General features: G+C 39.7%; 1 protein-coding gene across 5 annotated transcripts in view; it reads right to left on the bottom strand.

The window, feature by feature from the left end:
- The window catches only part of SPAST (spastin), a 35,325-nt gene extending 20,189 nt beyond the window's left edge, over nt 1–15,136 (bottom strand). The window contains exons 1-4 of one of the 5 annotated variants that reach the window (XM_054061748.1): nt 14,696–15,136; nt 10,134–10,217; nt 8,818–8,901; nt 3,495–3,590 (exon numbers count right to left, since the gene is read on the bottom strand). In XM_054061748.1, the coding sequence (XP_053917723.1) occupies nt 3,495–3,590; nt 8,818–8,901; nt 10,134–10,217; nt 14,696–15,041 (610 nt within the window). In that variant the 5' untranslated portion in view covers nt 15,042–15,136. Of the gene's footprint in view, nt 1–3,494; nt 3,591–8,817; nt 8,902–10,133; nt 10,221–14,695 lie in introns of all 5 variants that reach the window. The other 4 variants (XM_009569147.2, XM_054061749.1, XM_054061750.1 and 1 more) reach the window with 4 other exon arrangements.
- Between the last annotated feature and the right edge of the window lie 2,642 nt (nt 15,137–17,778).

The following is a 17,778-nucleotide window of genomic DNA, read 5'->3' as shown; positions in this document are numbered from 1 at the left end:
AATTCCTAACCTATGCCCTTTGATAACTGAAATAAAGTGACTAAAAGAAGTTATATGTACTGTGGACCCCAAGCTGGAAAACAAAAATACAGCAGTCTGGAATTGTTTGTGACTTCGTAAGTAGACTCATCAAAAAAAAAAAATTTCAAGTTTTAAACTATTTATCTATAAATTTTCCGCAAGTACTGCACTGCAAAATACATGCAGCATTGCAAGACTGATAGTTATTTGGGATCAGCATTTGCAACAGCCCCCAAACTCGTAATTCTTTCAAAGATTATATTCAGATTTTTCAAATAGGTGCATTCAAATAATAAAAAACACCTAATGGAAAACTTCAGGAACTAACAATGACCTGTTCCACGTCTCAAATGGCAGCACAGCAACACAGATCAGGGACACAGCTGTTCTTCTGTTAGTTAAAGATCTAGTGCTGCCAAATTATGGTGTTAAAAATTTATTTTATTGCTCCTTGTTCTTCTGCTTGGGTAACTCCTTAAAAAACTTCAGTGTTAAGAGCAAAATTTTTGCAACACAAAAAACATTGCTAATATACGCCTACTATTAAAGGCATGCCAGCAAATCCTTCCAAGTGAAAACTGAGATAAAATACTAGCTACTTGCACAGCGCCGATGCTGCAGTAAGAAAGAGGAGTTTAATGCTTTCTCTCATCACAGATCATGCTGAGATTTACGCGTTAAATGTAAAATGGTACATTGGAATTACTGTAATACTACTGGTTTTGTATGCCCAGTAAATAAGTTCATAAAACTCAAACACTACCTTTGCCAAGACTGGCATAATCGCCTTTCCAAACTAGTTTAAAAAACAAAAAGATAACAACCCTCAATGTAAAGGAAAACATGCATGTCTGATAAAAAACCCAACAAAAACAGCTAAATTGTTTTACATCTAATTTAAGATTTCTATGAGAACAAGAGTGATAGATATTAAATAATAAATACGTATTTCAAAATAAAGTTTTGGGTTAAGGCTACCTGTCATTATTCTTAATCAAGTTACCATGTAGCCTTCTGCAGCTGAGGGGCAGGTAAAACTCCTGTAATGAGGTCTTAGAAAACTTCATTGAAAACCTATCAGACACATCTCTAGCTATTCAGTTGTTAGGAAACTATGAATGAGGAAGACTGGGATAGGCAGTAATTTGTGCTAGAATCAAGTAAATTGGTCTGAAAGGCTGACATACAGTATCCTGAAAGAAGGAAGAATCTCAGATGAGTAACATTTTGAAAATAAAGTGTGCAGTATAGATGTGAGAACAAAATATCAGACAGAATTAAGAAGCAAAAACATCTTTAAAGATTTTGGCTTTGAAGGCAAATGAAAGACAGCAAAGCACTTTTTGACCAAAGAACAAGGAAAAAGCCACTTTCTTCATGTTAAAACTATGACAGACGACGTTTCACACTTCATAAAATCCTGGACTTGTAAAAAGCCCAGTCTGATTAGGCAACAGCACAGACAATGCTTTATGTAACAGAAAAATGAGGCTTATGCCAGAGTCCTGTGGCTCAGTACCTCTGCACACCTCTACTTTCTCCGTAACAGCAGACCTCTTATGTCACGTGGTCTGCAAGCTGATTTTATACAGTCTTCTAAGAATGTCACCTACTTAGTATTTTTGAATGACTGCTGCTGGCCATGTGAAAATACCATCTTTATTACAACACATATGAAGGAAGTACTATCAAGAAAAAATTGTAGCGCCAACATCTCACAAACAGACTCTGTCTCCACACACCCCAAAAAAAACAGTTAAGAGCAAGAGAGAGAGTAAACATGCAAGCATGGGCACCAGCCAATTAAAAAATTCAGACCATTGTTAACAGGCTGACTTTCCTGGTACTTTCAGGAACCCCACAGCCAGAGTATGAGAGCTTTGGGTAAAGCTCTAACTTCCACCGATTATGAATCTAAAGTTTAGCTTTGGCGATGTAAATGTAAACAGCAATAGAAGAAGATTCTGTACTCTTGTTCAAAGTAATCAGTAAGTGCCCAGTACCTAACTCTCCTTTATGATCTGCTCTTTAGTCCTTCTCTTCCTCTCAGATCCCACTAAGCCTGGTAAATTAAAGTTTCTCCATTAGACCGCATACATTTTCAGAAAGCCAGAAGACACTTCCTTAGAAAAAAGCATCCCCAGAAGACCCTTTGCAGTTGTTCTACTGCCCTATCATCCATAGTTTTGCAGAAGTCATTCAGTCATCCATCTTCTAAAAGTCACACGGAATATGACTACAAATGGGTAAATTGACTAACATCGATTTCTACAAGTTTACCAACTGACCACCTACTGCTACAGGAATTTCTGTAAATAAAACATGCCACAGAACTGGCAAAACGTTTCTTCATTTCCAGCAGATGTCAATAGACATTCTATGCTTTGTTACTAACAGATTTAGGTAAGTAAATGAACAGTTTTAAGACTTAAAGTTAAAAGTTAAGTCTTAACTTTCTCCTGCAGCATCCAATTCTGAGATACAGTGAGAAAACGGTGGAAGATGTTATCAACTTGTACGTATATCTATGTATTTGTTCACTTCATTTCTAGCCAACCAGGTAAAAAGACAAGGGTTACACTGGATCATTTAAGGTAAAGAGTTCTTTAGCTCAATCTACATAGGAACTTCAATACTGAAAAGCCATTTTAATTACATTTTTTGACAAATGCAGTTAACAAAAACACCACACGTACAGCAATCTAAACAAAAACATGTGGTTTACACTGAGTTTCAAGTTTAGTTACTTTAAAAATTTAATAGTGCTCTTGACTTAGACAAGCTTTATGAATTTCATTGCTTGTTAGTTCTCCATTTTAATAACCAGTTGCTGGTTTAAAACACTCCCTGAAGACAATTCACAAACTTCAGAGTAACTTTACTCCTTGTGTAAAGACAAATACGTTTACTTCTGATATTCTAGTATTCCCAGTGTAGTCTTCTGAGAAAGCATAACATCAGCCTTCCTCGACAAAAAGCAAGAGCTGGTTCCTGCCCTCCCTCTTGTTTGTGCTGTGCATCACTTTCTCAAACACCCAGAAATTTAAAGCATCTTAAATGTAAATGCACATTCACTCTCCCAATGTCATGAAAGAACAACTAATTATGCAAGCACAATATATATAACCTATATAGCCTACACTGACTTTCACACTTTCTAATAGAAACAGGATTAACTAAATTCCTTTATGAATATAACATCAGAAATATTTTCTAAAATATTGTCTTAGTAAATAGTTTCAGATTCTAGGAAAGTCATTATAAGAGAGAACTGAACACTACAAAATAAAACAGTGTTGTCAAAGCCATAGAAAGGATGGAATGTATTTCATATAAAGCCTTTAAAAACAGAAATATCAAACATTTATTTCAAAAGTTGGTGGGGCCAGAATATAGTATTGCATATGCTTCCCTGTAATACACCAGAAACTGACAGACATCCCTTCAATAGGCACTGGTAAAACCAAACCCACCTGACTGGAGATGTCCGTTGCGGCATGCCAGGTTAGTACTGTCATTACAGACCTCCATTTGCGGCTTGGAAATTTGCAAAACTGCCTGCAGCTTCTCTACATAGTAAACAGAGGAGGAGGAAGGAAAAAGGACAAAATAAACAAACAAAAACCAAAAATGAACCAAGAAAATTTATGTATGTTGAACACACAAATGTCAAGTTTGGTTTATTATAATTGATACAGGGTTAAAGATAAAAAAGGAGTACTTCTATCTAGTCTATGTGTTTAACAAATTTGTAAGAAAATTTTGTCAGCATGAGCATGACTGAAAACAGCTTTAAAATTTGCCATTCGTGGCTGAGTTAATTACAACAATCTTTCCAGTCTAATGATTGTTGTTACTTCCCAAAAACAATGGTCAGGATTAATTCAACTTAATATATTAAATATTTACATTGATAACCCATTTATAAAAGTCTTCCCCAAGGTGTTACTTTTGACCAACTGCAAGAAGTCATCATTTTCCTGCGTATTGAATGTTTCTGTTAAGCAGTAACAGCCATTTTACAGGAAACTCAGCTGTTTGAGCAAAACACCATATATATTACCATCATGTCTTTCAAGACCTCTACTTAGAAATAATTGCCTTGAAATTAAGTCAATAAAATAGTCATGCAAGCTGTGTTCTTTGAGAGGATTAACTTCAGAAACATCTGAACACAAGATTTATAAGGTTAAAGATTAAGGAGAAAGTAACTTTAAGAAGTCATGATAAACTATCCCAAGCATAAGTTAAAAAGCTGTAAGGCTGCCAATTACACAAAACGAGAATTAAGTTTCAGGACTATTTGTCCTCTGCAGCTTACCTACCATTCCTGCTTTGCTCACTGCAGTTAGAAAACACAAGGCATTTCATTTGGGGTGCTTTACAGCCTCTTCCATCTTTATTTCACACACACACCATTTTTGTACAAATAAAACACTGCCTGTGAGAATGCAAGGCACATGTCACATCCCCCAACCCTTCTTTCCTTTTCTCCTCTCCCCCAAGAGGTAACAGTACCGAGTAGCTGCAGGAAAACAGATGGCCAAGTAGAGGAGCAACGTCCTCTGGCAATATGAAAGCACATACTGCAAAATAAGCCAAATTTTACCGAAAATGTACACAGTCAAGATCATAAATATCCCAGTTACAGGAAGAATTGCCTGTCAGAGCTTTAAGGTCACACAACCAACAAGCACAAATACTTCCTTGGTTCCACTTCTTTTTCTATCACAGATCTTTTTCCAGTCTTTCTGCTTCATTCCTTTATTTTTCTGCCTGCTCCTGACCACTCACTGCTTAGCTTCCCTGAAAAGTATCCTTAGACCCAATATTTTAACTGATGTTTTGATAATAACATCCAGACTGAACAAGATGCAGTTTTAAGTGAAAACTTAGCAGCCACAGTCAAAAAAACTTAGTATGTGCACACAGGGTTTACTTTGTTTTAAATTTAAAGCATTGAAGAGTCGAGTACAGTAAATCAACAAAATGTTAGTCACACAAGAGCAGGCTATAAAGAACCACAAGCATTGCATCTTGCAAGAAGTTACCATAAGAAATCTCCTTCTAAAAGAGTCTAAGAAAAGTCCTTTTAGTATGACTGACTGCAAACACAGTGTATGGTCTTAGCGGACAAAGTGCTATGAAGGAGACAGCAGAACAGTCTACTCCCTGTCCAGTGCATGCAATCTGAAAGAAAATACATAGGGAAGCTTAGGATGCAAAATTAGTATTAACAAACTTGATAAGATATTAGACAACTGGAGAACATTTCTGAACCCGAAAAAACCCCAAACCCTTTCTAGCGAGTGACCAAAATAAAAGCAATTGGCTTGGCCAATTCAAGAAATGTTATTTGCTTCTATACTACAGTTTGAGACTGGTGTTTTACCACAACTGTCAATGGTTTAACAAATTCCTCATATTCGGGAACTCCAAAACTGCAATAAAGGAAATGTAATCCAACTGTTGTCCAGTTTCAATTCACACTCTCTTCCCATCACTTTACATATGAACATGTAATTTTAATACTGCACATCAAATTACGTAAAGCAAATATATCACTTTTCTCAAGAGATACTGTAGCTATACAGCCCTCTGGCATAATGAAAATAAATGAGCTATTAAATATTATTCCAGGGAATTAACAGGACACACTGTCACCTTCCAATTAAATGCTTTCTCCCTTTGCTTCCAGACATTAAAAAAAAAAGTTTACAAAATCTCATTCATTATTTCTCCTTGATGATACAACATTAATGTAAACCTACCAAATAAACACCACTGCAGCCACTGTCAGCTCAAAGTTACTGATTTCTAATAAAACAGCTCATTACCCAATAACACAAGCCTGAAGCAAAACTACCATCACCTGCAAGGCAGTGGAAGAGTCCTAACAGGTATCCATTGAAGCCTGTAGCTGTTGAGGGGGCAGAATTATTACCAAACAGGATACAGACGAAAAGATATTTGAATTATGTTCTATATGCATCCTTTGAACAAAACATTGAAGCTACACACAGTACACAGAAAAGCACTTGGACTGACAGAAATCCGGCCCTCTACATAAAGTCTCTTGGAAATAGGAGAACACAGAATGGTACAACACATGTACAGAGTTAGAATTGAATAGTGTTGCACAGGACAGCATGGTTGCCCATCTTTAGGAATGGCAAACTGCTGAGTTTTATGTACTGATTGTAGAAAGTAAACATCCTCCTGTGATTCTAAATATATCGAATATAATGATTCTAACATGGGTGATCAGTCATCCTGGAGAGATTTGGTCTATGAAGACCATCAGAGCAAGACTCATCCACTCATCTAAATAACTGCAAAGCCAACACACCCTAAACTGTGTCAAAACAGGGACCACCATGAATTCAAACGGAAGAACTTAGAAGCCCACTGACGGCAGGCACAACTCAATTATGACACTGGACTGCCAAAGTGACCAAATCACTTTCAGGTGCTCTAAAACACACCTGTAGTAACTTCAGCTTTCAGGCTATGTCATAGCACATACAATACAGTAATTCAGACTGAAGATTAATACAGTGCTCAAAAATGTAAGTAGCTACGCCCTCCTGATTAAACATTAAAAGCCATCAGTGCTGTGATGACACATGGGCATGATCAGATCTCATGCTCCTATCAGCGGTGTCATGCAACTTGAACTTACACTGATGATCCGAAACACTTCAAAAAAAAAAAAAAAAAACCCGGAAAAAAAAAAAATCACTGGATTCACAGAAAAAAATCACTTTATTAAGCCTTAAGAGCTCCAACAGCCTCAAGTTTAGTCAACTACAAACCCATCTCTACACTACTTAAGAACTTCAAGTCTCTGTTATTGTAAGTAACAAGCTAAAAGCTATGTTCAGAACTGCACATGCAATTCAACTTCAGACTACTTTAAATTTCCACTATGTAAAATCCACGTAAAATGACATATAAAAGCAATAAAAACACATGCTATCAATGCTCGGAAGTTAGTTAAATGGTCTAAGGAATATTACTCAAACAGACCCAAAATAACAATCAAGTTTGCAGGGATTTTAATCCAGTGGAATACCTCTCCAAACAACACCTTTTTACTTCCTAAAGGACAGATGATTTCACTTGCTCCTTTCTATCCAAATTGCTCTCAGGTACATTGTTTGGGGCAGATCCTTAGTCCAAACTGAACAAGAACCTAAGCAAAACAATGTACTAAATTTCTGATAATGTAAAAGTAAAAATTTGTCATATTTGACATCAACTTATGCAATAAACACTATTCTATCTGTTAACCTTTCAACCTGCATTCTGAGTGAAGAACACAAATAGCATGTGATCGCAGTCTGGTAGTAGAGATGAATGGACCAGCTTGACTTCAACTTCAGTTTTTTTGCCATGTTTACCTTATTTTCTCTTTTCAATCAGAGCACAGCAAGCAAGTCACTTATCCACATCCCAAGTGCTACTACAATAACACAAGTAAGTACCCACAAAATACAGGCATTGCTCTTTCATGGTTCAAAGAAAAGCAATTTTTTTAAAGAAATCATAGTTACTTGCAATAAGGATGTCAGCAATTAGCCACAACTTATCAAAGATTGCTAGCATCACTTTCATTCTTTTGTTCCCTAGTTTATTTTGCCTCTAGAAGTCAGCCTTTAACTCTTCTGAGCAGAAAATACTTGTCCTGCACATACTAAGGTTCTGTTGTCAAACACCCATAATAAAGAACAGAAGCCAGAAGTCTCCTTCACTCCATCTTCCCTTCCCTTTATTTTTTTTAAATAAGAAATAAGGATACCAGGAACTCAAGGGACTCCCTGCCAATCACAACTTAGGACCACAGAATCACAAAGCATAAGAGAAAACAACATGAATTTTCCCATCTGCTCTACACAGTCCTGCTAGAGCGTGTTAGTAGAATTCAAGACAACACAGTGCAAGATTAAAGCTACAGATACGCAGATTAAACACAAGTACATCTGTTAGTCCTCCCTTAAAGAGCAATTAAAAAAAAATTTTCATTTTACTGCCTGAACTGAAAGCATTTCCAAAGTTCTCAGTTTAGAGGATGCACTGTGCAAAGCTGCATGTTTGTTGGTTGATGGGAGGATCTCTGTTTATCACATACAGTAAGATGCCATTTCCAATCCTGCCCATTTCACTCTTTTCACTAAGAGCTTATATACAGCACTTAATTTTGATATAACTACGCAACGCTATGCTTCTGAAAAGGAGCGATCTTACCTGCTAGGCTTAAAACAGAATCCTACTAGACAAAAATTATCACAATCAGGATTTCACTACCTTACAGTCTACACAGTGCTAAAGAATTATTATTACAGCATGTAACAGTAATCAGGAAAATTGTTTTATAAGTGACAGCAGAATTAACAGACCATAAAGTAGTTACACTCACTGAAGGCACACTTAGCACTTATCATCAGAAATATATCAGAAGTTTCACTAGAATTCTAACACAGAAAACTTAAACTAACTCCAACAAGAGTTAGTCAAGACTTTCTCAGTTTAAGACTCAAGTGTGCTACTATACAGACTTCTCAGTTACTTTTCCACTATTGATTAAGGCATAGGGAAGCGAGATTCCAATTTCAAAATCCATTAACAGCATTGAAAAAATATTGCTTACTTTCAACTAAATACCAAACTTAAGAGACCCTACACAGATAATAACTCCTTCACTTTAAAGGTCAAAGTAATATTTCAGAAGAAAGCCTTACATGAAGTTGTGCAAACAATGACAAACTTTCCAAAGTCATGAATTGTAACTGGTACCTAAAAGCTGCAAGCGATCCTTGGCCATTGCCAAATTTGTCATCATTTTAGATTGCAGACGTCGAGCCCGTTCACACTGCTCACCTTACAAAGAAAAATCAATGTTAAAACACAATCTGGCAAATTAACTTTAAGTGCTAAAATACTGACACCCAGCCTTCCCTCCTCTTTCTCCCACCCCTTATCTACCAGCTCCACTAAGGAACATCATTGCAAATCCAGTGAAAAATTCCCAAAGCCTTCTGTCTCATCAAGAACTTAATGTTACTCAACACCATCTGCTTTACAATATTGCTTGCAGAGCATGGGGAACCCAAGCACTGCTTTGCATATTCTCTAACATTTCATGCTGACCTAATACATGTTCTTTGTCACTGCGCTTTTCTAAACAGAAGTCAAAGAAAAAAGGTTTTTAAAAATCTTGAAAAGTGACTGAGAGGCAAGTACAATTTCAAATAATTCACTTTGGCAAAATTAACAGTTTTAAACTAAGTTGACTGTGTCCCTTTACATTTCAAAACAAAGAGAATTAGAGACATTAATATCATCACTTTCTAAAAAATAGTGTCTGTTCAAGTCAAACTTTTTTAAACTGTGCAATTTAGATACGCAGCAATGCCAGTGGCATTTGATACAACATAAGTAACATGTCACCATATACAGCTCAAACATTTCTAAACATCACTGAGGAACAAAATAGCAGGCTGCAAAAGCAGTTACAGGTTGGGGGGGAGGGGTCGTTATTATATTATTTTGAGGATAGAAATTCGTAGCAAGTCCTTCACTACACCTGTTTCTCTATGGTACATACCTGCTTCTACCCAAAAGCTTAAAATGTTTACACACACACAGGCGGCTTTCCTTCTTTGCTGGAAACGTTCAGCTATTTAGGCATAAGCTATTCAGAAACACAATACTAGACTATTCCAAACTGAAGTGTTTCTTTTTCAGTTATACTGAAAGGAAAGTGAGAACATGAACCGCCAACTTTGGCAAATCAAATCAGAACTCAGTATTTTGGTATCCACATTACATAATAAATCAAGTGTTTAGAATTTTCATGAACTGCTTATGATTTTGGGTAGTCTGAAAATATCTGAAGCAAGACCTGCATGTGCTATAGACCAGAACATGAAGGTAGAAAAGAGAAATGGACCAGCGTTCACCTACAGCTGAAACAGAAATAAGAAACACTCTTATGAATGAATTCATACAGCAGACCATTCCTAGCACCTACTATATTTAGCAATATTGATTCCTCACTTTCAAGAAGCCATAAATGAAAATCTTTGCCACAAAACTCAAAACTGGCTTACCTTGACCAATTACTAAGACAGCTATTCCTTTTTCCAGTTCTTCAATTCCTTTCTTATACCATTCAACAGCTTGTTCCTTTTGTCCTGCTTAAAAAGGAAGTGAACCCATTATTTTCTGGAACGAATCAAAGCTTAGGAATGGTTCCATATAATGCTGCTTAAAACAAGTGCAAGGAAGGGATATTTGAACAAAATTCTTTGATTTAAAGCAACAGTTAAAGGGACACTGTCAACTTTATATCTACTGAGTTTCAAATAAGGTTTTCTATTTAAAACAGGTAGTACACCAGCCTCAAATCACTTTTTGCCTATTTTAGGAATGCTTCTCCATCTGCCTTAAAGAAATCAGTCCCCTTAAAAACAACCCAAAACAAAACAAAAAAACCCAACCCACACACATGCAGAAGAAAGGTAGAAAAGCTAGCCTACACATATTAATTCACGACAGAAACAGTGAAATTAATGTTTTTTCTTTCTAGAACATCAAATTGAGACAATTAATCTTAATCTTTCAATTACCAAAGTAACACTAGAAGCACAGAAACTCGAGAAAAGCAACAGCTCTAAAACACTACACCAGTGAGAGAAGAGACACTTTCCCCCGGTTAACTTTTGTACAGAGCAGTTCATTTGTCATGGGGGTGTTTCTTTGTTCATCCTATCATGAAACTGCTATATTGCAAGTGTACATCAATTTTCACATGATGTACAATACACAGAGAATTAGAGTACACCTTTGTATCAATGATGTTGTAAACGGATATTACAGCACGTACAACCATGCACACGCTTAACCTACACTACTTGACCCCACAATAGCAAATAACTCATTTCACATCTAATTCATAGAGCTCCCCTTCTATACATATTCTGCATTAAAAAGATAACTGCTTGCATATGGAAACAAACTTGCAAGTTGGCTATGTCACAGTAAGCATACCTTTCCACAAAGGAATACAGCACATTAAGTATTACAATTTAGACCCTATTTGCACTAACAAGATGCCAGTGCTAGGGAAAAAAAAAAAAAAAAAACCGCCTAGAACAAAACTTTCAGATCTCATTACCCTAGTTAAAGAAGAGAGAACATTTCACAAAACTATTCCTAAGTGCCAGTTACCAGTGATTATGTTGCTTCTGCACTCACATCTTTTGACAACCTTGGTTCCAAAACCTATTTTCTAGCAAGTTTTAGTGCCAGTAAAAATATTTTAATACATTTCTAGAATCCTCTTCATGGTTTTTTCCTGCTCCTCTCCAGATGCAAAACATTTTAGGATTTGGCCAGTTACGTGGTGCAGGTAATGCCACACTTTGCTCTTCTTACCAACACAAACCACAGGAGCACCTTCTTATGGTCATGTAGCATGTGCATCACACACCTCGGGAATCATTTTATTGCTGCTCTTTCTCCAGCTATATATATCCTGACTGCTAAGGACAAAGATAGATAAATTAAATCACTGAGGTGGTGTGACTGTGATCCTCTCTGTAGATGTTTTTAAGCTTCTCCCCATCACCTATAGAAACAGTTTCAACTGCAAGGTAAACCTACAGCTGACTATGGCTATTAGATATAAAATTTGAGATGATTACAGCCACCTCAGCTATTGCCTGAATTGCTTTGCTGTTCTGAAGAGCAGCTGTGAACGTGCCAAGGTCATCATTAAAAATCTCACTTCCACCTTTTAACTGGAGCAGTTTTAAAAGCAATATACCAAACCGAGCTGTTTGCAAAGGTAGCACTCTGAATCCACACAGGACGGTTTACTACTTCTCAGTGCTTAAGACATTAAAAGTACAATAAAAATAAAAAGTCACATTCCTTCAAAGTCATTGATTTGCTCTACTGGGTCTGGCTGGAATGGAGTTAATTTTCTTCACAGAAGTCCTATGGTGCTGTGTCTTGGATCTGTGACTAAAACAGTGTTGATAACAGAACAGTGTTTTGGCTATTGCTTAACAGCTTGCACAGCCTCAAGGTTTTCTTCCTCCTACTCTAGATTCCCAGTAAGTAGGCTGGTGGTGCACAAGAAGTTTAGAGGGGACATTGGCAGGATGACTGACCCAAACAGGCCAAAAAGATATTCCATATCATAAAATATCATGCTCACCGTTAATAACTTTGGTAAAGAAAAAGATGGGGGCCGATTCCAAGGTGGCCACTGCTCCGACACTGGCTGGGGATTGGTAAGCAACTGTCTCTGCATCACTTGTCCTCATCCGACTTCCTCCCTTCACTTACTAATGTGACTTTATGATGAAGCACAAGTTTTTTCACTTTTTTTCTTCCTATTCTCCTCCCTGTCCCACTGAGAGAAGTAAACAAGCAGCTACACGGGTGCTTAGCTGCTGTCTTGGGTCCACCCACTCCATGTGCCATCTCTGTCCCAGGAAAAGATGTTAAACTTGATTTTGAAAACACCAAAACAAGAACATTAGTTTCCCCAATAATTCAGAAGCATAAAAATTACCAGAAATGCTATTATAATTACTGAAGTGTACATAGCTTCCAGAAGAGCTAAAATGCCGTATAACTAACAGGATATTAGACAATCCAGAAATTCTAACCATTTCACATACTATGCCTATTAAATTGCTTTGTGTTGCAAGATACACAAAAACATGCTTACATATCAAATAAATTCAAAGGTATGCAAGTATTCCAGTAAAAACAGGCAGGCAAATAACAAATCTATGTATTAAAGCAAGTTCTTTCTCAGTGAAATGACTATTGTATTTGCAGGGTTCTAACAGCCTTGCAACTGTTTGTGTTAGAAGCAAAGTTTTTTTTTTCTTACTAAATGTATGACCTGTGCAGCTAATTCATATACAACGATCCTAAAAAAATCTATAAAGCAAGTCCATGACTAAAATCATTATTTGAAGGCTTACCTTCCAAACAGTTACAAGCCACAACAGTGGGACAGGCACCTGATAATTTAAGGCTTTGCTACTCTTCACAGAGCAATCGTCAACAACACCGTAGTTTTGAGCTACCTCTCCTCTTTTCATGCTTTGCTCCCATGACCCTCAATGTCCTTACATTGTACATCTGTTCTGAACTAACCTTGCCGCTTCTGGAGTATTTCTTTTCTCCCAGAGATTACCACTGCCACTCCCTAATTGTCAGTGCAAAGCAAGACATCCCTTACTTTTACAGTGTACTCAGCATGTAGCTCCTATTGAAGGCCTATTCCTAGATTTTTATGCTCTTAGAACCATATGCTTTGGGTTGGAAGTGACCTTTACAGGTCATCTAGTCCAACCTCCTCCTCTAGGACAGCAGCTCCACCAAGGCTCAACTGAAAGGGAATATTAAGGCATTCTGATGTTTCCAGAGGACTTTAAAACTCAGGACAGCATGCCCCCAAGGACTACTTCTTGGATGTTGACAGAGTTGTACTGCTGCATTTGGACTAAATGACTAAATCAAATGCACAGGCAATTGCTTCTCCCTTTTTTTTTTATCCTCTAGACAGATAAAAAAAAATAATTCCTTATTCCTTTTATTTAATTGAACCCTAAGCATCCTCCTTAACATCTTCTGGTTTCATAGTGATAGCTTTTTTTAAGCATAAGCATGTCAAACAGTTGAAAAACATTTTTAAAAAGCAGCTGCCAAAACACGAATAAATACTTCTTTCCTTAAAGGCCAGAAGACTCCAAATGGTCAGTTTGAGAGCCAAGTTTCCTGAAGGCTCGCTCCGTCATCTGTCAGACAGTGCACTAAAGGATGCACCCTGATTACAGTTCCTGTCGCTTTTGTTGTCTGGGTGGACTGGTTAAACCTAGAGGCAGTTACAGGCACATCCCCGGTTTGTGATCACCTCCGCATCAAAAAAACTTGAACGTTACAGGAGCTAAGTGCAAGGACTTTATTTGCACGGGAAATCCATTTGACCCAAGCTGGGGTCAGGCAGGTGCAGACCCGGCAGAGGAGGGTACACCTCGAGCACTGTGTGCAGTTTTGGGCACCGCAGTATAAAAAGGATGGAAAGCTACAGGAGAGCGTCCAGAGGAGACCACGAAGTTGGTGAGGGGTCTAGACATGAAGCCGTATTGAAGAGTGGCTGAAGTCACTGGAGAAGAGACTAAGGGAGGACCTCACGGCTGTGTACATTTTCCTCACAAGGGGAGGAGGAGGGGCGGGCGCTGATCTCTTCTCTCTGGCGACCAATGAAGGAATGGCAGGAAGATGTGCCAGGGGAGGTTTAGGTTGGGCATTAGGAAAAAGCTCTTCACCCGAAAGGTGGTGGAGCATTGGAACAGCTCCCCAGGGAAGCAGCAAAGCCTGACAATATTCAAGAAGCGCTTGGCCAACGCCCTCAGCCCCACGGTGTGAATGTTGAGGTGCCCTGTGCAGGGACAGGAGTTGGATTCGACGATCCTCCCTTCCAGCCTAGGACGTTTTACCATTTCATAACGCACTTTCTGCCTCCTCCGACTCGGGTCCCTCCGTGCTTGCGGGAACGGCCCCACAGACACCGCCCCTCCCTCCCCCCAAACACGAGCGGGTTTGGTTTGTTTTTCCCCCCAGTCGAGCCCCGCCGCTCCCCTACCGGCCTCGTCCTCGTCGATGCGCAGCGCCATGGAGATGCACTCGAAGGCGCGCTTGTGGCAGCCCCGCACCGCCTCGGCCGCGCCGCCCGCCTCGGGCCCGGCCCTGCCGCCGCCCCGGGCCGCCATCGGGGACAGGCGCTCGCAGAGCCAGGCGAACAGCAGCCCCAGCTGGAAGGCGACGAAGCGGAGCAGCGCGAAGGCGGCGAAGAGCGGGTACGAGAAGAGGTAAAGGTTCCGCTTGTGCGGGGACGGCGCCGGCGCCGAGCGGGGGGACCCCGCGGCCGGGGGCGCGGAGCTGGAGCCGGCTGAGCCCTTCTTTTTCCCTCTGCCGCCTGGAGAATTCATTCACCGGCGTGCCCGTCGCCCGCGGCCGGGGACTGACGACAACCGGCCATGGCGGCGGCCGCGGCGACGCCCCTTTCGCTCGGCCCCGCGGGGAGGAGGCGACAAAGGGAGGCGGGGCTGGAGCTGCGGATGGAACTACAACTCCCGGCGTGCCCCGCGGTCTCAAGGGGGCGCGCTGGGAGTTGTAGTCCCGGAGGCTGCGCTGGGAAGAACGTCGGCCGGCGCCAGCCCCATGCGAACGAGGTTTCAGCGCGTTGGAACACACCGAGCGGAACGGCGATGAATGCAATCGTAGAATCACCAGGTGGTTTGGGCTGGAAGGGACTTTAAAGATCATCCAGTTCCGAACCCCCTGCCACGGGCAGGGACACATCCCACCAGACCAGGCTGCCCAAGGCCCCATCCAACCTGGCCTTGAACACCTCCAGGGATGGGGCAGCCACAGCTTCCCTGGGCAACCTGTGCCAGTGCCTCACCACTCTCATGGGGAAGAAATTCTTCCTTATGTCTAGTCCAAATCTGCCCCTCTCCAGTTTATACCCATTGCCTCTAGTCCTATCACTACAAACCTTTGTGCACAGCCCCCCCCCAGCTTTCTTGTAGGCCTGATCATCTTTGTAGCCCTCCTCTGGACCCATTCCAACAGCTCCATAGCCTTCTTACATTGAGGATTCCAGAACTGGACACAATACTCCAGATGAGGTCTCACAAGAGAGGAATAGAGGGGCAGAATCACTTCCGTCAACCTGCTGGTCACACTTCTTTTGATGCATCTCAGGATACAGTTGGCCTTCTGGGCTGCGAGCGCACATTGCCGGCTCATGTCAAGCTTCTCATCGACCAGCAGCCCCAAGTCCTTCTCTGCAGGGCAGCTCTCAGTCATATCATCCCCCATGCTGTATTGAAACTGTGGATTGCCCCGATCCATGACTTAATAATAATTTAATAAAATAATTTAATAGGATTCGTTATCCCCACTGGAGCTGTGAAGTGCCCTGCAGGCAAACTGCACTGCAGGCACTGTGCATCCGTCCCCCATGAGCATCAGCTCTCTAGGTGGATGGATGAGGAGGGCTCAGGGGAATGTCCTCTTTTTCCAGAGCCACTGGCCTCGCTTGGAGATGTGTGACACCCGGTAATTTACTGTGCCCATCCTCCCACTGCTGTGGAATTGCCCCGAGAGAACATTCCTCAGCGCTTTGTCTGCTCCACACGTCTGTAATCAAAATGACAGGCTGTCTCCTCGCATGGTGGAAACTGGCATAATTGAATATACATTATGGATACATCATTTGGGAAAAGAATCTTAACTCTTTTTTCTATCCTGATTACAAATATGAATACCCAGTTTTCCCAGGAACCCCTGTCAATTAATTGCCCAACTGTAAAATTAATTTATTTGAGTTTTCCCTGGCTAGACAGATCCTTGCGCTTCTTACTCCTTCTGTTATTTCAACTCTTAAAATGCTTTGGTACAACTGGCCTAGCAAACAAGGGGAGGCATTCACACATCAGCATTCCCACATTTTGTTCATGATTTTGCTACTGCCATATTCAATGCTATAGCAAACCCCTTCCTCTCTGCTTCAATCCCCTCCTCCCCTTTGATTTTTGGTTGTTCTGTTTTTCATTTTTTTTGTTCCTTTGTTTGTTTTGTCACACTCTTACTGTTCTACAAATAAAATACCCAAAGCTACTGATGTTACATGATGACAGATCATCTCTCTCCTACACCCCAGAACTGCAGATGACAGCCTAGACAGTTTTAGAAATTTAAAAAATTCCAAAAACTCAAAAAAAAATTCCAAAAGCACAGACAGAGACTATGAATTAATTCAGTGCACCAGCTAGCTTCCCCACTTTATAGCTAGAAGGGTGTGTTAACTAAAAGGAGATGCTAAATTTAAATCACTGCTGTCCCCAGTGTTTTATTATCTTTTCTAAATTACTATAAAACTATTGTTTTTTTTCTTGTTTGCTTATGCCACATAGTTACTTCTCCTACAGTAAGTTCCCCCAATAATGTGCATTGTTCTTCTTAAATTACGTAGAAGAGTAATTTTCTTTTACCAACAGAACCAAGTATTAGTTTTCTTATGATTTAAAATACAGAATTTCATTAACATATGAAATATCATATAAACATATAACATAACTATTCATGACCTAGAACCATTATTAGACAGACAGTAAATAGTGCTAATAAAATGTAGTAAAGTTCGTTTTTCCAGTCCACTCACGACTTTAGTATCCTTTTTTTAATATACCTAGCTATCCTTAAAAAAAACCCAAAACCCCAAAACAAGGAAACTCCTCATTTACTGATATAAAAAATTAACAGGTTTTTTGAATACCAAAGAAATTCCAGAAACTTCAAGCAGTGTTAATGCTATGTAGCATTTAAAACTGTTAAGTGAAATAAGCCATGTGACGACAGATTACCGATCTACAGTCTCTATTATCCGCCTACAATCTAAAGTGCCATCCGTTCCTGAGCAAAACAGTAAAGAAGCTAATGGAAGAATAAGTTATTAATAAATTAAAGGACAGATTGAATGACAATAGGAAGACAGTGAGTCTCAAACAATCCTGACTGCTCAATCTATTAGGATATTTTTACTTTTTAAAAAATTTAGAATGGCACCTTTGTAAATCACTTGACTGTATCACAGCAATAAAATATAGACTGATGCACTGGTAAGCAGTTCCCCTGTTAGGGGAATAGCAACTTACTAAG

This window comes from Cuculus canorus, chromosome 3 (genome assembly GCF_017976375.1).
Source record: "Cuculus canorus isolate bCucCan1 chromosome 3, bCucCan1.pri, whole genome shotgun sequence".
Lineage (NCBI taxonomy): Eukaryota > Metazoa > Chordata > Aves > Cuculiformes > Cuculidae > Cuculus > Cuculus canorus.
The sequence above is the reverse complement of the archived record's forward strand: the minus strand, read 5'-3'. Positions and strand labels throughout refer to the sequence as shown.